The 23,012-nt window shown below is 46.3% G+C and overlaps 1 protein-coding gene across 8 annotated transcripts in view; it reads left to right on the forward strand.

Annotated features, from left to right (window-relative positions):
* med15 (mediator complex subunit 15) overlaps nucleotides 1-22,434 on the forward strand; it is a 146,322-nt gene extending 123,888 nt beyond the window's left edge. For all 8 annotated transcript variants that reach the window (XM_078226766.1, XM_078226768.1, XM_078226770.1 and 5 more), the window contains 6 exons: nucleotides 5,348-5,411; nucleotides 6,451-6,517; nucleotides 7,563-7,723; nucleotides 13,922-14,088; nucleotides 14,874-14,972; nucleotides 21,944-22,434. In XM_078226766.1, the coding sequence (XP_078082892.1) occupies nucleotides 5,348-5,411; nucleotides 6,451-6,517; nucleotides 7,563-7,723; nucleotides 13,922-14,088; nucleotides 14,874-14,972; nucleotides 21,944-22,080 (695 nt within the window). In that variant the 3' untranslated portion in view covers nucleotides 22,081-22,434. The remainder of the gene's footprint in view (nucleotides 1-5,347; nucleotides 5,412-6,450; nucleotides 6,518-7,562; nucleotides 7,724-13,921; nucleotides 14,089-14,873; nucleotides 14,973-21,943) is intronic.
* The last annotated feature ends 578 nt before the right edge of the window (nucleotides 22,435-23,012 follow it).

The following is a 23,012-nucleotide window of genomic DNA, read 5'->3' on the forward strand; positions in this document are numbered from 1 at the left end:
ACCCCTTTTAGCCCTTCTTACTCCTTGCTTAAGTTTCTTTCTACTTTCCTTGTATTCCACACTTGCTTCATGTGTTCCCAGCCTCCTAGCCTTGACAAATGCTTCCTTTTTCTCTTTGACTAGGTTCACAATATCTCTCATTATCCAAGGTTCCCAAAACTTGCTATACTTATCCTTCATTCTTGCAGGCCTTGCAGGAATGTGCCGGTCCTGAATACCTATCAACTTGCACTTGAAAGCCTCCCATGTGCTAGATGTTGATTTGCCCTCAAACATCTGTCCCCAATCTACATTCTTCAGTTCTTGCCTAATATTTAATTAGCCTTCCCCCAATTTAGCACTTTCACTTGAGAACTACACTTATCTTTATCCATCAGTACCTTAAAGCTTACTGAATTGTGGTCACTGTTTCAGAACTTGCTCCCCTACTGAAACGGCAACCACCTGGCCAGGCTCATTCCCCAATACCAGGTCCAGTACAGCCTCTTCCCTAGTTGGACTACCTACATACTGTTTCAAGAAGCCCTCCTGGATGCTCCTTACAAACTCTGCCCCATCCACACCCCTAGCACTAAGTGAGTCCCAGTCAATATAGGGGAAGTTAAAATCTCCCACCACAACACCCTGTTACTTTTATACCTTGCCAAAATCTGCCTACATATCTGTTCCTCTAACTTCTGCTGGCTGTTGGGCGGCCTATAATAAACTCCCAACATTGTGACTACACCCTTCCTATTTCTGAGCTCTACCCATATTGCCTCGCTGTATGAGCCCTCCGAGGTGTCCTCCCGCAGTACAGCTGTGATATTTTCCTTAACCAGTAGTGCAACTCCTCCAACCCTTTTACATCCCCCTCTGTCCCACCTGAAACATCTGTATCTTGTAACATTAAGCTGCCAATCCTGTCCTTCCCTTAACCAAGTCTCTGTAATAGCAACAACGTCATAGTTCCAAGTACTAATCCAAGCTCTAAGTTCATCTGCCTCACCTGTTACACTTCTCGCATTGAAACAAATGCACTTCAGTCTCTCCGTCCAAGTCTCCAACGGATCTATATCTTGCTGTATCCTCTGATGGTCCTCATTGCAATCCGCAAATCCACCAATCTTTGTGTCATCCACAAACCTACTAATCAAACCAGTTACATTTTCCTCCAAATCATTTATATATGTATATTACAAACAGCAACGGTCCCAGCACTGATCCTTGAGGAACACCACTTGTCACAGCCCTCCATTCAGAAATGCACCCTTCCACTGCTATCCTCTGTCTTCCATGACCAAGCCAGTTCTGTATCCACCTTGCCAGGTGATTTGATTAGCAACCACACTCCGTCTCTCTTTCTCTGAGTTTTACTGGCCCTACTCTCTGGTTCCCCTTCAGTTAATTCACCTTTGCTTTGGTTCCCACCCTCCTGTCAAACTAGTTTAAATCCTCCAGTGTGACACTAGCAAACCACCCGGCCAGAATATTTATGCCCTTCCAATTTAGATGCAACCTGTCCTCCTTGTACAAGTCCCACCTGCACCGGAAGAGATCCCAATGGTCCAGATATCTGAAACCCTCCCTCCTCTACCAGCTGTTTAGCCATGTGTTGAACTGCACTTTTTCTAGCCTCACTGACACAAGGCAGAGGGAGTAATCCTGAGATTACAACCCTAGAGGTCCTGCATTATAATTTTCTACCTAACTCCCTAAACTGCTGCTGCAGGACCTCATCACTCTTCCTGCCTATGTCGTTAGTACCAATATGTACCATGACCTCTGGCTGCTCACCCTCCCCCTTCAGAATGCTTTCTGCCCATTCAGAGACATCCTGGACCCTGGCACCGGGCAGGCAAAATACCATCCTGGGGTCTCTTTCACGTCCACAGAAGCACCTATCTGCACCCCTAACTATAGAGTCCCTATAACTATTGATCTTGTGCTCTAGATTCCTCCCTGCTTAACAACAGAGCCAGCCGTGGTACCACTGCTCTGGCTGCTGTTATCCCCTGATAGGCCCCCAACAGTATCCAAAATGGTATACTTGTTAGAGAGAGGGACGACCACAGGGGATTCCTGCACTGACTGCCTGCCCCTTCTAACGGTCACCTATTTATCTGCCTGCACCTTGGGTGTGACCACGTCTCTAAAGCTCCTGTCTATGACGCTTTCCACCACCTTCATGCTCCTAAGTACATCCAACTGCTGCTCTAACCTATCCATGCAGTCTGTAAGGAGCTGCAATTGGGTGCACTTCCTGTAGAGGTAGTCGTCTGAGACGCTGGAAACACCACGGATCTCCCACATCTCACAAGTGCAGCACTTTACCCCACTGACCGACAGGATTAAGGAGAATCCCAAGGCATTTTATTCGTACGTTAGGAACAAAAGGGTTGTCAGGGAAAAAATCGGACCTCTCAGGGACAAAAGTGGGGAATTATGCTTAGAGCCCAAAGAAATAGGGGAGATCCTAAATGAATACTTTGCGTCGGTATTCACAAAGGAGAGGGATGTGTTGACTGGGAGTGTCTCGGAGGGGAGTGTTGACCCGTTAGAGAAAATCTCCATTACAAGGGAGGAAGTGTTAGGTTCTTTAGGGAATATAAAGACTGACAAATCCCCAGGGCCTGATGGAATCTATCCCAGGCTGCTCAGGGAGACGAGAGATGAAATCGCTGGGCCTCTGACGCAAATCTTTGTCTCGTCACTGGACACAGGTGAGGTCCCAGAGGATTGGAGGATAGCTAATGTGGTCCCGTTATTTAAGAAGGGTAGGAAGGATAACCCGGGAAATTATAGGCCGGTGAGCTTGACGTCCGTGGTAGGGACGTTGTTGGAGAGGATTCTTAGAGATAGGATGTATGCGCATTTAGAAAGGAATAAACTCATTAACGATAGTCAGCATGGTTTTGTGAGAGGGAGGTCATGCCTCAGTAACCTGGTGGAGTTTTTTGAAGAAGTGACTAGAATGGTTGATGAGGGAAGGGCCGTGGATGTCGTCTATATGGACTTTAGTAAAGCGTTTGACAAAGTCCCTCATGGTAGGTTGGTGCAAAAGGTTGGATCTCATGGGATAAAGGGGAAGGTGGCTAGATGGGTGGAGAACTGGCTTGGTCACAGAAGACAGAGGGTGGTAGTGGAAGGGTCTTTTTCCGGCTGGATGCCTGTGGCTAGTGGTGTTCCGCAGGGCTCTGTATTGGGACCTCTGCTGTTTGTGATTTATATAAACGATCTGGAAGAAGGTGTAACTGGGGTGATCAGTAAGTTTGCGGATGACACGAAAATGGCTGGACTTGCAGATAGTGAGGAACATTGTTAGAGGCTACAGAAGGATATAGATAGGCTGGAAATTTGGGCGAAGAAATGGCAGATGGAGTTCAATCCTGATAAATGCGAAGTGATGCATTTTGGTAGAACTAACGTAGGGGGGAGCTATACGATAAATGGCAGAACCATAAAGGGTGTAGATACGCAGAGGGACCTGGGTGTGCAAGTCCACAGATCCTTGAAGGTGACGTCACAGGTGGAGAAGGCAGTGAAGAAGGCATATGGCATGCTTGCCTTTATAGGACGGGGCATAGAGTATAAAAGTTGGGGTCTGATGTTGCAGTTGTATAGAACGTTGGTTCGGCCGCATTTGGAATACTGCGCCCAGTTCTGGTCGCCACACTACCAGAAGGACGTGGAGGCTTTAGAGAGAGTGCAGAGGAGCTTTACCAGGATGTATGGAAGGGCTTAGTTATGAGGGGAGATTGAGTAAACTGGGGTTGTTCTCACTGGAAAGACAGAGGATGAGGGGTGACCTAATAGAGGTGTATAAAATTATGAAAGGCATAGATAGGGTGAACGGTGGGAAGCTTTTTCCCAGGTCGGTGGTGACGTTCACGAGGGGTCATAGGTTCAAGGTGAGGGGGAAGGAGGTTTAATACGGATGTCAGAAGGACGTATTTTACACAGAGGGTGGTGGGGGCCTAGAATGCGCTGCCGGGCAAGGTGATGGAGGCAGACAAACTGGGAACATTTAAGACTTATCTAGATAGCCACATGAACGGAGTGGGAATGGAGGGATACAAAAGAATGGTCTAGTTTGGGCCAGGGAGCGGCGCGGGCTTGAGGGTCGAAGGGCCTGTTCCTGTGCTGTATTGTTCTTTGTTCTAGCACCAGTTAAATTATTTAAGAAAATTTATAAAACTCTTACCTTCACTTTTACCTTCTCAAAGTGGCCTGTTTTTTGATTAGAGGAGGATGGAGGGAGGGAAATACTGATGTAGTATTCGGGCTTACTGCTCCTTGACACCAGATCTTCCGCTTCCCACTTCTTAATAGTTATGTTGCTGGGCCGACTTCTCCCAGAATGCACCAGTGAAGTCCCTCAGCCACCTTTACCAGATGCTGTAACTCCTGTTTATCTCTGGAGGTGTTCTTCCGCTTCCCACTTCTTGGTAGATGTTACTGGGCTGACTTCTCCCAGAATGCACCAGGTTCTTTAGGGAAATAAATCTGCAGTCCTTACCCGGTCTGGCCTACATGTGACTCCAGATCCACAGCGATGTGATTGGCTCCCAACTGCCCTTGGGCAACTAAGGATAGGCAATAAATGTTGGCCAGCCAGCAACACCCATATCCCATTAAAAAAAAAACCTGAAACAGCTGCACTGAGGCTGACTCTGGTTCATCCTGTGCACAAGTGGACTGTCTTCTTCCTGCAAGGTGACAACAGAGTGTCACTGTCCATTCCCTTCTCCACTTTGCTCTCAGTGCAGTACCTCAAGTGAGGCGTACCTGAGCTACTCTTGAGGATTGGGAGAGATGTCTGTCTGCCGCCTCCTTCGAGTTTTTCCTGTCACTCTGCTCACTCAATGTCATGGAGCAACAATAACTATTTGCAATCGCACAGTGCCTTTTTAACATAGAACAAGCCCTGTGCGTTTCACAGGGGAGTGTGGACAGTGAGTGGCACTAAAGAAGACCAACAAACAAGGAAGGTTTAGTGAATTTTTTTTAACGTGAGAAGGGAATAGCAAAGTTACAGACTAGGTTGCCGACATGGAGGAGTGGTGGTGGAATTAAGAACCTATTGGCACTCAGCTACTACCCTGGCTGAGAGTATCTGACCTGCTTTGACTTGGTAATGGAATGTGGAGCTTACCAAATCTGTAAGACAACTGGGTCATGGGAAGAATTGTCACTGACTCATCACTGCATTAGTGCAAGTACGTCTGTTCGGCCTCGCAATGTACTCAATGGTTGTATTAAGCTTCTAACTTCATGTTACATAGTTGTCATTTGTGTAAATGCTCGTGCCGTTGCAACATGATTATGGAGTAAAATGATCTTACAGACTAACTACTCTATATTACAGACAGAAAGAAAGATCTAAGTAAGATGAAGAGTCTCCTCGACATCCTCACTGACCCGAATAAGCGGTATGACATGTATTCTACTGATAAACAAAGATGATGTGTTTTATAATGGGACTGCCTCCAATATCTCTGTGTTCCTTGGGTCATGGTAGCTAATTACAGGCAAGGTCACAATCTCATCAATTTAAAAAGACAGGAGCGAGTGCATCCATTCCTTCAAGCCTGTTCCCATCCTTTTTTTTTCTTTTTGTCATCCTTCAGTTAGATCAGTGTTGTCCAATATGATTTCAATGCTTGCTAAACCTGTAGCGATCAATCATCATATTCGCCACATGATACAAAATCTCTGCAAGGTGAATAAAACAATGTACAATCTTTTGAAAATAGGTTGAAATTTTAATCCATCAGCAATCAAGATCAATAAACTCTTTGCCAGAGCCAGGTGAACAGCTTCAGAACGATCTTACAATTGAACTGTTCTGCAAAACAAGCCTGTTGTATACACTCTGAGTGACGGCAATCTGTTCACTGAAAAATTCTGTCCCTGACAGTGTGCTTCAGTTTATTAAAATAAATTCTTCAAGAGTAAACATGCGGTGAGTGACTACACTGCACTGGACAGGATACAGAGGAGATATAGAAGCATTGTGCTTGGAATAGAGAATTTTAGCTATTGGACAGGCTAGAGATGTTACCTTTGGAACAGAGAATGCTGAGTTGTTTAAAATTGAGAGACATGGATAGAGTGGACAGGAAGACCCTATTAACAGAGGTCAATAACTAGGGATATATTATTTAGTGGAAGGATTAGATGGGAGTTGAGGACTAAATATTTTACCTAGATAGTAGGATTTGCAAATCACTGCCTGAAAAGGTGATAGAGACAGAAGCTCTCATCTCATTTAAAAACACTTGGATGTGATCTTGAGATGTTGTAACCTGCAGGGCTCCAGCGCAATTGCTGAAAGGTGGTATTCAACTGGATAGCTTCTTTTAAGCCTAACATGAATGCAGTGTACTGAATATCTTTTTATGTTTCTATATTAAAGGACTGATTCTTCTATTGATGATGTTAAAGAACTCATGTGGTTTATTTTCACAGATGTTCTTTGGCAACTCTCCAAAAATGTGAAATAGCTTTGGAAAAGCTGAAAAATGACATGGCTGTGGTGAGTTGTTCGATGTAGGAACCAGAGAGCTTCAGTACATTTTTTTGAACCAATCTTCTCCCCTTTTGCAGACTCTGATTTAATTGGAGTGCAGATTTCATGCCCTTGAAATGTAAGAGCATTCCAAGGTACATGCTCTTGTACCTTGTCAAGTACCCTTTTATTACGTGTCGGTCTAGTCACTGGGACCTGGCACCCCTGACTGTGGTGGATGTCCCTGCCTGATTATGTTCTACCTTCACAGGAAGAGGTCATTCAGCCCCTCGAGCCTGTTCCACCATTCATAGATTCTACCAGCAATCATTGGATAGCGATTAGGAGAGAAATGTAGTTAGAGTATTTAGCTCCTTTTTCCTCACCAGGTTCTCAAGATTGAAAGGTTGAAACGCTTTTCCTGTTCCAGCTCACCCAGCAGAGACCAGGAATTGAGCCTTTATGGTTCAGTGCTGCATCACCTGATTGGATGAATGGAGGTGAAGTTTGATTTAAGAGGATTGTTGGCATTGGTCATGTATAAATACACCACAGGAGACATCCTCTCACTTTGTGCTACTCTAGTCCCTCCAAAGTTTTGACGAGCTAAATATTGCCACAATTTACTGAATTATCAGTAGACATTAACGGTTGCGCAAAAAGCAAATCTGTGCTACATGTACCTTTTGGGAAAGAAGTGATGTAAAATTATTAAGAGTCCCTTTGTGAAATCTTCTGGGCTAGTTTATGGTCCTGGCCAGTCCCATTTCTTGGGCAACTGGTTCAGAAATTCCCAGTATGCTTCTCGTAGGAATTTAGGACTTAGGAGCAGTAATGTTTATGGAATATCCTAGCATAACATCTCAGTGTAAAGGCAAGTTTGTTCACCAGTGTGTGCATGGCAATTAAGATCTTTACTGAATTTTCACATTAAACTCCACTGAGTCTGTTAAAATTGGGACCTATCTCTCCTTCAGACATAACTTCTGTTTTGAGTGGTGAGTTTACTCATTCCTTTCTGTCTCTGTCAGTAATCAGACGGTAGTTAATAAAGTTTCTGATCTGCCCCTAGCCCACTCCTCCGCCTCCACCGATGTCCATCACAAAGCAGCAATACCTGTGCCAGCCCCTCCTCGATGCTGTCCTGGCTAACATTCGCTCCCCAGTCTTCAACCATTCCCTACACCGAACCTTTGGGCCTGCCATGACTGCCATCCACGGACCACCAATCACGTACGTACTGTAATCTCATCCCTTCTGCCCAGAGTCCGGTTTCCAGTCTTTGCTTTGGCACGATTTCAACATGTGCTTCAATGATGAGCTGACTTCCATGGTTAATTTAGGAAGAACTTGTTTTTATATTGTCCTAGTCTCACTTTTTCAATCCCTGTGCTGGTACAGTGTGTGCAACCCCTCCCCTGTACAAGTCCACCCGGTGATGAAGCCTTCAGTGATCTCACCTGCAACCAACCGCTCAGTCTTTGTGAGGCTCCTTGAGATATTTTGCCACATTAAAGGCACAAGCAAAATTGAATTTCTGTACATTTTGTCATCTTCAGAGTGAGGGCTGATCATGTAGAAACACAAGGTAAGGGAACCTAGCAAAGATCTTTAAGATTGTTTGGTTTGATTTGATTTGATTTATTATTGTCACATGTCTTAACATACAGTGAAAAGTATTGTTTCTTGTGCACTATACAGACAAAGTATACCATTCATAGAGAAGGAAAGGAGAGAGTGCAGAATGTAGTGTTACAGTCAATAGCTAGGGTGGAGAGAAAGATCAAATTAATACGAGGTAGGTCCATTCAAAAGTCTGATGGCAGCAGGGAAGAAGCTGTTCTTGAGTCAGTTGATACGTGTCCTCAGACTTTTGTATCTTTTTCCCGACGGAGGAAGGTAGAAGAGAGAATGTTCGAGGTGTGTGGGGTCCTTAATTATGCTGGCTGCTTTTCCGAGCAGCGGGAAGTGTAGACTGAGTCAATGGATGGGAGGCTGGTTTGCATGATGGACTGGGCTTTGTTTACGATCCTTTATAGTGAAAGTTGGTTAGACATGGAGAAAATGTTTCCACTTGTGGCATGTGCAAAGCTAATGCCACTTACTACTAATTCCATTCAGAAATTCAGAAGAATTCTTTACTCAGGAACAACAATGTAGAACTTTCTATCATAGGAATAGCTGAGGTGACTCGCATAGATACAGTTCAGAGGAAGCTCGATGATCTACACATGAGGGAGAAAGGAATAGAATCATGTTATTGAGGTGTGATGGAGTAGGTGTGGGAGGAGGCTTTTGTGGAGCAAAAACACTAACCTAGACCAGTTCGGCTGATTGACCTGATTGTGTACTGTGCCTCCTGCATCAAACAGAGTCAACCCAACAGAGAAAGGGGAGAAACGTTTTGAAACGCAGTGGCACAAATCAGGAGTGTCACGCAGTGGTGAGCCAAGGAGGGCCACCTGAAAGAAATACAGCACAAAAATAAAATATAACCAAGTATTAACAGCAGGAGCAAGAGATATGGGCAAGTGCTTGTGAGCCCATTGTCCAGTAGAAATCAGGAAGTGATGTATGAGGGCAGGTGGGGGAGGTGGTAGAATTAGTAAATGAATACCTGGTGAGGCAGGAACATGGGGGATGAGATGCTCAAATTCAGAAAAGAGGATAAGGAATACTAGAACCCTTCAATGTCAGGAGGAATGGTGCATTAGCGAGATGAAGGATGTTAAAAGTCATGGTTCTGACTGATCTCCCCTCATGCGCTGGTGCTAGTGGCAGCAATTGATGATATGACAAGGCCAAGAGCTAAGATCTTTCACACCACCCCCCCCCCGTCCAGCACCTCACTGCCCCCCCCCCCGCCCAGCACCTCACCCCCCCCCCCCCCCACCCGCCCAGCACCTCACTGCCCCCCCCCCCCCGCCCAGCACCTCACTGCCCCCCCCGCCCAGCACCTCACTGCCCCCCCCCGCCCAGCACCTCACTGCCCCCCGCCCAGCACCTCACTGCCCCCCCCCCCCCCCCCCCCGCCCAGCATCTCACTGCCCCCCCCCCCCCCCGCCCAGCATCTCACTGCCCCCCCCCCCCGCCCAGCACCTCACTGCCCCCCTCCCCCCCCGCCCAGCACCTCACTGCCCCCCCCCCCCCCCGCCCAGCACCTCACAGCCGCCCCCGCCCAGCACCTCACTGCCCCCCCCCACCCCGCGCCCAGCACCTCACTGCCCCCCCCCCCCCCCCCCCGCCCAGCACCTCACTGCCCCCCCCCCCCCCCCCCGCCCAGCACCTCACTGCCCCCCACCCCCCGCCCAGCACCTCACTGCCCCCCCCCCCCGCCCAGCACCTCACTGCCCCCCCCCCCGCCCAGCACCTCACTGCCCCCCCCCCCCCCCCCGCCCAGCAGCTCACTGCCCCCCACCCCCCGCCCAGCACCTCACTGCCCCCCCTGCCCAGCATCTCACTGCCCCCCCCGCCCAGCATCTCACTGCCCCCCCCCCGCCCAGCACCTCACTGCCCCCCCCCCCCCCGCCCAGCACCTCACTGCCCCCCCCCCCCCGCCCAGCACCTCACTGCCCCCCCCCCCCCCGCCCAGCACCTCACTGCCCCCCCGCGCCCAGCACCTCACTGCCCCCCGCGCCCAGCACCTCACTGCCCCCCCGCGCCCAGCACCTCACTGCCCCCCCGCGCCCAGCACCTCACTGCCCCCCCGCGCCCAGCACCTCACTGCCCCCCCGCGCCCAGCACCTCACTGCCCCCCCGCGCCCAGCACCTCACTGCCCCCCCGCGCCCAGCACCTCACTGCCCCCCCGCGCCCAGCACCTCACTGCCCCCCCGCGCCCAGCACCTCACTGCCCCCCCGCGCCCAGCACCTCACTGCCCCCCCGCGCCCAGCACCTCACTGCCCCCCCGCGCCCAGCACCTCACTGCCCCCCCGCGCCCAGCACCTCACTGCCCCCCCGCGCCCAGCACCTCACTGCCCCCCCGCGCCCAGCACCTCACTGCCCCCCCGCGCCCAGCACCTCACTGCCCCCCCGCGCCCAGCACCTCACTGCCCCCCCGCGCCCAGCACCTCACTGCCCCCCCGCGCCCAGCACCTCACTGCCCCCCCGCGCCCAGCACCTCACTGCCCCCCCGCGCCCAGCACCTCACTGCCCCCCCGCGCCCAGCACCTCACTGCCCCCCCGCGCCCAGCACCTCACTGCCCCCCCGCGCCCAGCACCTCACTGCCCCCCCGCGCCCAGCACCTCACTGCCCCCCCGCGCCCAGCACCTCACTGCCCCCCCGCGCCCAGCACCTCACTGCCCCCCCGCGCCCAGCACCTCACTGCCCCCCCGCGCCCAGCACCTCACTGCCCCCCCGCGCCCAGCACCTCACTGCCCCCCCGCGCCCAGCACCTCACTGCCCCCCCGCGCCCAGCACCTCACTGCCCCCCCCGCGCCCAGCACCTCACTGCCCCCCCGCGCCCAGCACCTCACTGCCCCCCCGCGCCCAGCACCTCACTGCCCCCCCCCCCCGCCCAGCACCTCACTGCCCCCCCCCCCCCCCGCCCAGCACCTCACTGCCGCCCCCCCCCCCCCCCCGCCCAGCACCTCACTGCCCCCCCCGCCCAGCACCTCACTGCCCCCCCTGCCCAGCACCTCACCCCCCCGCTCAGTGTCTCACCGGATTGAAATTATATACATGAGGCTACTGATTATAAACAGGCAAGGGGCAAGTCACACGTGCATCTATGAACCTTGTTGAACGGAGGGAAAGAGTTGTAGATTTTGATCAGGGAGATTATTTTGGAACGATGGGATGGTTAGAGGGGGACAGTACGAGACCCTGAAGGGACTTGTCCTTTCTGACCACTCCACTGTAATTCTTTGAGCAGTTGATGAGATGAGGGTTGCTCAGAAGTGCATCGCATAAGAGGAAAAGTAACAATACAGAAATCAGTGTTGATATCTTTGTGCTATGGGTAAGTATTGTGTGTAATTGAAGCTAATACATGGTTTAGATTGAATTATTAAGATTTCACAGAGCAGTGCTTCATAAACAGGTTAACGTAGTTTTAGAAACATGAAGGGATTTGCGTAAGGATTATAACTAGTGCATGTTTGGTTTCAGCTGTTTGTCGGTACAGTGATGTTTGTCACTGGGTAAGGTTGTATTATCTTCTATATTCCAGTCAGAATTGAGTCAGAAGTGATGCAACATGGCCACCTATTGGTCTAGCAGCATATGACACACAAAAATGACGACGATCTTGGTTGATGAAGTTTAGAGCAAGTTATCTGACATTGTTCCTCCAAGTGTATAAATAGGCTCACTTTCAATGATTCTTGAGAGCTCAGCTGCATTAATCAGTTATTCATTCACAGCCCTCAATAGATACCCTACCAGTATGGATGGATGTACATATGACCTGTTTGCACTTTCCAACAGTGTTACCAACAAGCTGTTTTAGCTCTGGTGTATAAAACTATGTACAATATAAGTTAGGATTAATGTATGGATTAATGAATGGATGTTGTATATGTGATTTCAAAAAGGCCTGAGTTACTTCCCACAAAACAGACATATGAGATACTTGCAGCGAATCCATATGGACTGGTGTGTCAGTGAATAGTAGACATGAAAGAATTATGGTGCATAACGAGGCATCAGAGTGGAAGTAATCATTAGAGAAGTTCCAAAGAGGCCAGTCTTTATTATCCTTTGTCACAGAATGTTGTCTGAATTTGCAGGTACAGCAGTGTGCTATGATAATCAGCGCGGGGTAAGCAGGAGGGATCTGACTCACCACGGTCACTAGGCAGAGATGTGACCTAGGTAATAAAAATCAACAACCTGGAGGTAACAGCAGGAAAGAGATTCAGAGGCTCAAGTGGAGAATTCATTCTTTCTGTGTAGTCAGGAAAGCAAGTGAAATATTAGGATGAAGCATTAGAGGAATGAGCTATGCCAGAGAGTTGATGAAGTTACACCTGGCTTTGGTGAGACTATCTGGAGCACCATATTAAGCAAGGAAAGCCAGTGGAGGGGGCACAGAAGCCAGTGAGTTATACAAAAAGATTGTGCACACTGGGACCCTGATTGTCTAGAGAAGAGGATCTTGATGGAGATCTCTGGAAATTTTCAGAGAAAATTGAGCTAGCAGTGTTTCACTGTCAGGGACAGGATACAGGGGCTGGTGGACTGTTTAAAATGACTGAGTAAATATTGAATCAGCCAATGATTTGGAGGTGGGATTGGGACTTGTGCTTCTTATTTAGAATCATGAACCCATGGCCAAAATTACACCAGAGTATCCTGAGTAAAGCAGGAATAATTGTCCACAAAATGCAGTAAAACGGGGATCATTACCTAATGCAAATTCTGTGCATTGCCAGTCACAGCAGTGTGGTTCCGGGCATGATTAATGGGGGAATTATCCAGTCACCTGCCGCTTGTTGGGACTTGTTGCGTCACTATATTTAACCTTAAAGTTCAGGGATAACAAAATGGACGTTAGAAACGTGGAATAAACTACCAGAGGGAGCAGTAACTATGGCGGGATTTATAGAAGGAATGGGTGGGTTCCTGTTAGTAAATAGGTCAGAGCTTTCAGTCTGTGTGTGGACTCATGATGTGGTTTGAGAAGGGAGGTGTATAGACTGTCACTGAATAAAGATGAGAGAGGAATAGGAGGATGTGTCGTTGCACATATGTTCCGAAAATGTGGGTGCTACGATTCGTTAGCTGTCGCAGCACTGCATTTTGGGTGACTTTGATTGTGCAGTTGTGTTTAATGTTGCTGATTTATTTGTTAGTTTGTTGTTTTTATTTCACACAGAGTTTGAGTCATTAACTTTCTTCACAAAGCAGCTCCGAGTGGAACAGTGACTTTCTGCTTCGTTATGATTGTGCTTCTTGCCGTGATAACATCAAAACCTTTAACCCTGTTATCAAGTTGTCCTGTCCCATTATTAACAGCTGACATGGTGTCAGCCACAACGGTCCAGCCATTACCCTGCTTACTGAGCAGCTAGAACTCAGGCTGAAGTTGCAATGGGCAGGCACCAAGCGGAGGCCAGGCAGAAAGAGAGAGATGATAAACGACAGGTCCAGGGGTTCTGTTAAAACTGACTGAACCTGGAATAGCCCTTCCGGCTTACGGCCATACCTTGCCGTCCGCTGTTGGAGAGGGAATAATACTGATTGTATTCAGTGCCACAAGCTCAGAGAGGAGGATGGAACAGCAAGTTTGCCAGAGGCCACAAGTAAATGGGAGGATTGGTCTGAAATGATGATCAGGCATTTTGAGGGCACCGCTGAGACAACTCTTGAGAGATAATATGTGATCAAGGATGGGGAATAAACAGGACAGTAAAGCTAAGGTTCTCAAAACTTAGCAGCACTTGGTTCACCATCCAACTCAACTAAACATTGATCATCTCTTCCCAACAGAGCCCCTCTGATATCCCCGCGGAAACGCAAGCACGATGAGGATGAGAGGCAGACTATTCCCAATGTTTTACAGGGAGAGGTCGCACGATTAAATCCTAAATTCCTGGTGAATTTGGACCCTTCCCACTGCAGTAATAATGGAACAGTCCATCTTATATGCAAATTAGGTGAGTAGAGACAGATGCTGCCTCTGTTCTGATCAGTATGCAGTGACTATTCGAATCTTATCGATTTCATGTTGTTTGAAATTATTAAACTGCTTTGCCTTTTGAGAGATTAGCTGGTATTTAATGCATGTTCTTGTGGATGGGAGGGTGCGTGTGATGTATAGAGTATTGGTCTCTTTATTTAAGGAAAGATGTAAATGCATTAAAAACAGATCAGAGAAAGTTTACTGGACTAAAACCAGGAAGGGGCAGGTTGTTTTATGAGGAAAGATTGGAGGGGGAGATACAAGATTGGCTTATAACTCTAGAGTTTAGAAGAATAAGAGGCGACGTCATCAAAGCCTTTATGATCCTGAGGAGTATTGACAGGGTGGATGTGGAGAGGATGTTTCCTCGTGTGGAAGAATCTAGAACTAATCTAGAACATATGTTTAAAAATCTTGCTCACTTAAGACAGAGATCAGAAAAATTTCTTTCTCTATGAGTTGCGTATTCCTGGAACACTCTTCCTCAAAGGGGAGTGGAAGCATATTTTTGAATATTTTTAAGGCAGAGCTAGGTAGATTTTTAATTAATTAAAGTCTGAAAAGTTATAGGGGGCAGGCAGGAATGTGGGGTTGAGTTACAATCAGATCAGCCATGATCTTACTGAATGGTGGAACAGGCTCGAGAGACCTGCTCCTAAGTCATATGTTGGTATGACAATGTTGCAATATGAATCCTTCAATTCAGTATAGCCTACTGCTGGTTCCTTGAACTAATATTGATCTACTCTTTTCGATCAGATGATAAGAGTCTCCCCAGCGTCCCCCCACTGCAGCTGAGCGTTCCAGCTGATTACCCAGACCAGAGCCCTCAATGGACAGATGACTCCCAGCAGTATGGTAAGAGAGGGAGGGGATGGTTGATCTCTTTCTGCATATGTTATACTACAGTATGTGACTGTCTAGAGAAACAGATGACATTTCCCTGCAGGCAGCACTCCTGATGTGTTTACTCCAGAAGGTCAGTTGGTGAAGGCTAGAACTGGTGCCAAACTTTACTCACTCTTTTCAGCACTTATTTATAGAGTAACACATTACAAGCAAGCATCTCCTAAACCCCAATGCCATAGTTTCAGTCTGTCTGATTACTCCTCTTTTTGAATCACTACGTCCTTGCAATTGAACACAATTAGTATACATTCAGCATGTAATAGTGTTGTCCAATAGAACAGGAGAGAACCAAGATGAACTTATACAATACAGTGGAAATCTAAAAATGGGAATAAGAATTAGAGTAGCAACTGACATAAAGGTCCATTATAAATATATAAAGAGGAAAAGAATAGTCAAATGAAGTTTGGAGCTGAGTAGGAACCAAAATGAGATGATCTTGTTAAGGTTGAGGGAAACATAGAAACAGAAAATATGAGCAGGAGTGGGTCTTTCGGCTCTTCGAGCCTGCTCCGCCATTCATTATGATCATGGCTGATCTTCCAACTCAATAGCCTATTCCCCCCACCCATGCCAATTTCCTGTGATCCCTTTAGCCCCAAGAACTATCTCTAACTCCTTCTTGGAAACATACAATGTTTTGGCCTCAACTGCTTTCTGTGGTAGTGCATTCCACAGGCTTAGCACTTTCTGGGTGAAGGAATTTAATTACATCTCATCTCAGTCCTAAAATGTTTACCCCATATCCTTAAACTATGATCCCTGGTTCTGGACTCCCCCAACATCAGCAACATCTTTCCTCCATCCACCCTGTCTGGACCTGTTAGACTTTTATAGGTTTCTATGAGATCCCCCCTCTTTAAGTTTAGCGAATATAATCCTAACCAACTCAATCTCCTCATATGTCAGTCCTGCCATCCCAGTAATCAGTCTCGTAAACCATAGAAATCATAGAAACCCTACAGTACAGAAAGAGGCCATTCGGCCCATCGAGTCTGCACCGACCACAATCCCACCCACGCCCTACCCCTATATCCCTACATATTTTACCCGCTAATCCCTCTAATCTACGCATCCCAGGACACTAAGGGGCAATTTCAGCATGGCCAATCAACCTAACCCGCACATCTTTGGACTGTGGGAGGAAACCGGAGCACCCGGAGGAAACCCACGCAGACACGAGGAGAATGTGCAAACTCCACACAGACAGTGACCTAAGCCGGAATTGAACCCGGGACCCTGGAGCTGTGAAGCAGCAGTGCTAACCACTGTGCTACCATGCCGCCCATCACTGCACTCGCTCCATAGCAAGAACATCCTTCCTCAGATAAGGAGACCAAAACTGTATACAATATTCCAATTCCAAGTATGGTCTCAGCAAGGCCCTGTCTAATTGCAGCAAGACATCCCTGCTCCTGTACACATATAGGCAGTATGGTGGCACAGGGACCCGGGTTCGATTCCCGGCTTGGGTCACTGTCATAGTCATAGAGTCATAGAGGTTTACAACATGGAAACAGGCCCTTCGGCCCAACTTGTACATGCCGCCCTTATTTTTTTTTTAAAACCCCTAAGCTAATCCAATTGCCTGCATTTGGCCCATATCCCTCTATACCCATCGTACCCATGTAACTATCTAAATGCTTTTTAAAAGATAAAATTGTACCCGCCTCTACTACTACCTCCGGCAGCTTGTTCCAGACACTCACCACCCTCTGTGTGAAAAAATTGCCCCTCTGGACACTTTTGTATCTCTTCCCTCTCACCTTAAACCTATGCCCTCTGGTTTTAGACTCCCCTTCCTTTGGGAAAAGATATTGACTATTTACATTGTCTATGCCCCTCATTATTTTATAGACCTCTATAAGGTCACCCCTCAGCCTCCTACGCTCCAGAGAAAAAATTTGTTTACTGAAAAATTTGTTTACTGATTTGCAGATTATACTATAAACCACAGAATCTAATAGTAATTGTTCTTCCTCTATCCAGAGTCTAAAAGGATACAAAAAGATCTTGTGACATTTCTAGTAAGCAAATCACAGAAACAAGGATGTTGTTTTTGTCCAACGTTAAGCAATGCTACAATATCAGATAACATAACATGAAAGCAAAATACCGCGGATGCTGGAATCTGAAACAAAAACAGAAAATGCTGGAAAATCTCAGCAGGTCTGACAGCATCTGTGGCGAGAGAATGGAGCCAACGTTTCGAGTCTGGATGACCCTTCATCTGATGAAGGTTTAGAATCATAGAAACCTACAGTGCGGCACGGTAGCACAGTGGTTAGCACTGCTGCTTCACAGCTCCAGGGACCTGGGTTCGATTCCTGGCTTGGGCCACTGTCTGTGTGGAGTTTGCACATTCTCTTTGTGTCTGCGTGGGTTTCCTCCGGGTGCTCCGATTTCCTCCCACAGTCCAAAGATGTGCGGGTTAGGTTGATTGGCCATGCTAAAATTGCCCTTTGTGTCCTGGGATGCGTAGGTTAGAGGGATTTTTGGGTAAATATGTAGGGATATGGGGGTAGGGCCTGGGTGGGATAGTGGTCGGTGCAGACTCAATGGGCCGAATGGCCTCTTTCTGTGCTGTAGAGTTTCTAAGATGCAGAAGGAGGCCATTCAGTCCATTGGGTCTGCACCAACCACAATCCCACCCAGGCCCTATCCCCATAACCCCGTGCATTTACCTTAGCTAGTCCCCCTGACAGTAAGGAGCAATTTAGCATGGTCAATCCATGTAACCCGCACATTTTTGGCCTGTGGGAGGAAACCCACGCAGACATGGGAGAACATGCAAACTCCACACATACAGTGACCCAAGCTGGGAATCGAACCCGGGTCCCTGGTGCTGTGAGGCAGCAGTGCTAACCACTGTGCCACCGTGCCGTCCCGTCCCAGTTTATAGGATAAACTCCTGGGCATCATCTTCCAAACCTTAAATCTTAATTTTTTCTAGCCTTTCCCAACACCTCAAATCTCTAATTCTGTCAGCTCTTCTTTGAAATTCCTCCAGTGCTTCAAGCTCTTCTGTTTGACTCAGTGACAAGAATTGGGTACTGTATTCAAAGTGTGTTCTGATCACAGTACTGTACATCTTTCAGTACACTCCCTCTGACTTGTATGCCACTGATCACAGAGTTCAATAAGGAGTGCTGCTGCTCTGCAATCATTGGACATGTTGGGATATCAAATTGACCACAGCTCCTTTCACCTTCATCCTGGTGTACTTCAGCTCCATTCATGGTAAATGAACAATCACACAATTTTCTTCCAACTCTCACTATTTTATACTTTCACTTTAAATTTCACCACTTACTTTGTCTAACTATTTTTGTGTTTTCTAAGCCATTTCATCAAAATCAACTGCTTCTAATTTGGTTTTACCTGTAAATTTGACCAATTTGCATTTGCTTTTTGAATCCAAGTTGTTGATGTGAATTAAATTAGAAAGAGTCGTGGTTCCAAATATTGCTCCCTGGGACATCCCATTTAACACTTATCAATGCAATACATTTTCAATAAAAAAACTATGTTTAAAAGTAAAAAAATCTAGCACAAGTTATAAAGAGTGGCAGTAGATGTAATTATCACGTTTCTTTTATAAAGAATTGACAATTCACTCAATATCTTTACCCTTTCAAGTTCAATTAAACAAACTGACAGAAACACTCGAGCGGTTACAGTGACCCACCAAACAAAAGACTCTTCAATATTTCTTGCCAAATATGCCAGCTCCCAGCCCCTTACCCATCACTGTTGAGATCAGTAACAGCAACAGAGTAACCAAAGTAAGCAGCCATCTGTTCCCCACTAAAACTCTGTGTGGAGTTTGCACATTCTCCCTGTGTCTGCGTGGGTTACCTTCAGGTGAACAAAAGAACAAAGAAAATTACAGCACAGGAGCAGGCCCTTCGGCCCTCCAAGCCTGCACCGACCATGCTGCCCGACTTAATTAAAACCCCCTACCCTTCCGGGGACCATATCCCTCTATTCCCATCCTATTCCGGTTTCCCCCCATAGTCCAAAGATGTGCTGGTTAGGTGAATAGGTCATGATAAATTCTCCCTCAGTGTACCTGAACAGGTGCCGGACTGTGGCGACTAGGGGATTTTCACAGTGACTTCGTTGCAGTGTAAATGTAAGCCTACTTGTGACTAATAAATAAACTTTACTTTAAAATTTTACTTTAGCAGTTGTTACATCAAAGAATTTAGTCCGAAACCAAGGATACCTAATATTCCTAATCCTTTAAAGGGCCTACTATCCTCTCCCAGTAGGTAACAAGCTTCCTTTGCACATTTATCATCTTCCAAACAAGTGGGCCTAACCTTGGTACCTAGTAGAGATAGCATTTTTCTGCCATGCCTGAGTGGGTCACCTTCGGCTTGCTTTCAGGGTTTTATTATCCCTTTAAAGTTTAAAAGTTTATTTATTAGTCACAAGTACGACTTATATTAACACTGCAATGAAGTTACTGTGAAATTCCCCTAGTCGCCACAGTCCGGCGCCTGTTCGTATCAATGCACCTAACCAATTGTCCTAAGTAGCTGATATCATTATCTTGGTCTAGCTTGTCTCTCTTCCAACATTCACCCGAGAAGGTGCTGCTGCACTGTAGCAGTAAAAAGATGAGACAGTGGCAGTAATGGACAGGATAAAAGTGGATCAGGAGGAGGAACGTAAAACCTTGGTAGAACAGGGCCTGGTTTATTGAAGGGGAAGTAAGAGTGAAAGTTGCAAAGGCTATGGCCATAATCTCCCAATGATTAAAGATAAAATCACTAATTATAAGACAGGATATAATGAGAGATATGCCAACTATGGAGACTTTATGGACAGAATTAAAAATTAGAAAAAGGTTTAAGATGAGTGGGCTTTTAGTATAGGCCCCCTGGTAACAGCTGTGAAGTGGTAGATTGTATAAATGTAGAGATTGGTTTTAATAGAAGATTTTAACGATGTATATATAGATTGATATAACAAGCAGAGTTAATAATATGTCCTAGAATGCAACAAAGGGCATATCACAGATTTAGAAATGTGTCGTGAGCCAGATTTACTGACCAGCTTAATGCATGAACGTTTATCTAACACCAATCTTGATGTAATTGAGTTTGATGTTGTGATGTTGACAGGAAGAAATGTAGAATAACGACTAAAATGTAACTCAGGCTGAGTTCAATGGGGTGAGACTGGGCAAATCTGTTAATAGATAGAATGACAGAAGATCAGTGGGAGGTGTTTAAAGTAGAATTTAATGTGATATAGAACCGATTTATACCCCTGAAGGCTAAGTGCTCCACTTGCCAAAGAAACAACTATGGACAAGTTAATGAGGTACGAGACAGCATAAAACAAACAGAAAAAGTATACAAAAATGCAAAAGATATCACAGATCCTGACAAATGGGTAAAATTTGAAGGACAGAAAAGTGTGAGTAAACAGATAGTAAAAGCCACAAAAGCAGATTATATCAAGAAACTCTTGAGGTATATGAAAATGAACATGAAAGTGTTACTGTTTCAGCAGGAGTGTAGCAGGAAGTGTAACATTACAAAGAGATATTGATAAGTGAATGGAAAAACTCTGGCAAATGGATTTCAGTGTTGGCAAATGTAAGGTCATCTACTTCGCACTTCAAAGGATAGAAGAGGATATTTTCTAAAACATGAAACAGTGGGGTCTTGAGTATCCAGGTACCTAAATCATAGGTGTCACAAACTGGTACAGAAATTAATTTAGCAAAACTAATGGAATGTTAATCTTTATACACCGAGGACTGGGATACAAGAGGGTAGAAATTATGCTTCAGCCATAGAAAGCTCAGGTTAAGTCACTGCTGGAGTTCCTGCGGTTTTGGGGGGGTGGGGGGGTCACACCTTCGCAAGGATAAATTGGTCTTTGAGGGGGTGCAGCAAAGATTTACCAGAATGAATTTACCGAGATTCCAGGAATTAAATTATGAGGAGAGATTTACACAAAGTAAGGTTGTATTATTGAAGATTAAGGGATGATTTGTGCAAAGTTTCACGAAGATTTCCTGCTGGTTGTGGGGTCCAAGGTTAGGGAGAATTATTTAAAAATTAGAGCCAGATCTTTCAGGGTGGAAATCAGCAAACATTTCTGCATGCTGTGCAAAAGTCGTTTGGAACTGTCTCCCACAGTCAGCAATTGATGTAAGTTCATTTATTAAATTCAGATCTAGGATTGCTATATTCTTGTTTATCAAGAGTATTAATGTACAGGGGGAAAGGCCTTTAGATAGAGTTAGGTCACAGATCAGTGATCATCTCATTGCATGTTGCAACAAGTTAAACAGGCCAAACTCCTGTTCCTACATTCTGAGTCTGAGTTCCTACATGCACGCTGAGGTGATAACCAAGGCCCCTTTCGTCCTCTTGGGTGAATGTAATAGATTTGAAGAAGAGTGGGGGAGTTACGTTGTTCTGACCAATATTTATTCCTCAGTGAACATCACTAAAAGCAGATTGATCCATCAACTGATATGTAGATGGACACTGCTTGCCTACACCACAGCAGTGCCTCCATTTTATCAATACGATTAATTGTATTTCATTAGCCCAGTGGAAATTGATGTAATTAGGATATTGTCGGGTTATTAGCGTAGTTTAAATTTCAGTAGACTGGAATAATCGGAATCAAGCTATTTGATCATAGTACAATGATACCCAGGACTCGACCCGTCTGTCATTTACAGCATGAGATTCATGGCCATCCTGTACTTAGCTGCAGTGACATTTTCTCATTAAGGATCGAATAGGTTTTTTACAGAAAGTGCAACATCTAATTGCTGGAGTCAGCAGATAGTTGATGTTTTAGTGGATGATAATGCTGAGCGTTTCACAGTGTGTGTTATGACACCAGACTAACACTGGGCCCATTTTCTTTCCATTCACTTGCAGAAGCCAACCCCTTCCTGCAGATGGTTCACCGTGCGATGACGTCCAGACTTCTGCAGCTACCAGACAAGCACTCAGTCACTGCGCTCCTGAACACGTGGGCACAGAGCGTGAAGCAGGCCTGTCTGTCTGCAGCATAATCCTTTCAGGAAGGAGTGTATCCATTCCAACCTGGAGTCAATACGTTACCAAGGAGCCTTCTAATGGATTCACTGAGAAGCTAAATGTGTGGAAAAATCGAGAAGGACTTGCACCATTTAGCTCTCTTCCTGATCACTTTAAACAATATGGGACCTTTCCCTTGCATTTTTTGGATATAAAGATATGTATCAAGAATTCAGTACTTTATTTACAGTCCTTGTTTCTATTTCAGATACTGTGTTTGCTCATAGCCCAATGAGGATGACTCTTAATATCCTGTATGTTACCTGGGCATGTGTGTTTTTAATAATGTATCAGTGAAATTGGCACTGGAGTAAATTTTTTTCCAAAGATCTGTTAATTGCCCCTTTATTTACACAGAGCTTGATGCTATAGAAGTGTATGTAGCAGGGGCCAGCCTGGCTCGACTGCTCACCTCCCTCTCCCTGAGTCAGGGCTTGTAGCTTCAAGCTGTACCCATAATGGAGGCTGGCACTCCCATCAGAAGTACGCTATTGGATGAGATGTTAAACTGCTGCTGACATCATATTTGAAGAAGAATTCTCCTGGTTTCCTGGCCATGCCCTGAACAAACTTCACTAAAAACAATTGACTCAATCACTTGTCTTCTTACTGTTTTGTGGGAACCTGCAGCATTCAAACTGCCAACGGTGTTATAGTCACTGCATTCCATAGTAATTTACCTGAAGTGTTTGAGGTACTCTGAGATTTGTGTTTTAATGTCCTATAGTGGAAAAAGAAGCTCTCTTTGTGTCAGTTCACTTGGTGGATCTGAACAGTGACAGCAGAGTTGCAACCCCATGGTGGCACACTGGTTAGCACTGCGGCCTCACAGCACCAGAGACCCAAGTTTGATTCTGTGACTGCAGAGTCTGCACATTCTCCCAGTATCTGCATGGGTTTCTTCTGG

This window comes from Mustelus asterias, chromosome 13 (assembly GCF_964213995.1).
Source record: "Mustelus asterias chromosome 13, sMusAst1.hap1.1, whole genome shotgun sequence".
NCBI classification, from domain to species: Eukaryota; Metazoa; Chordata; class Chondrichthyes; order Carcharhiniformes; family Triakidae; genus Mustelus; species Mustelus asterias.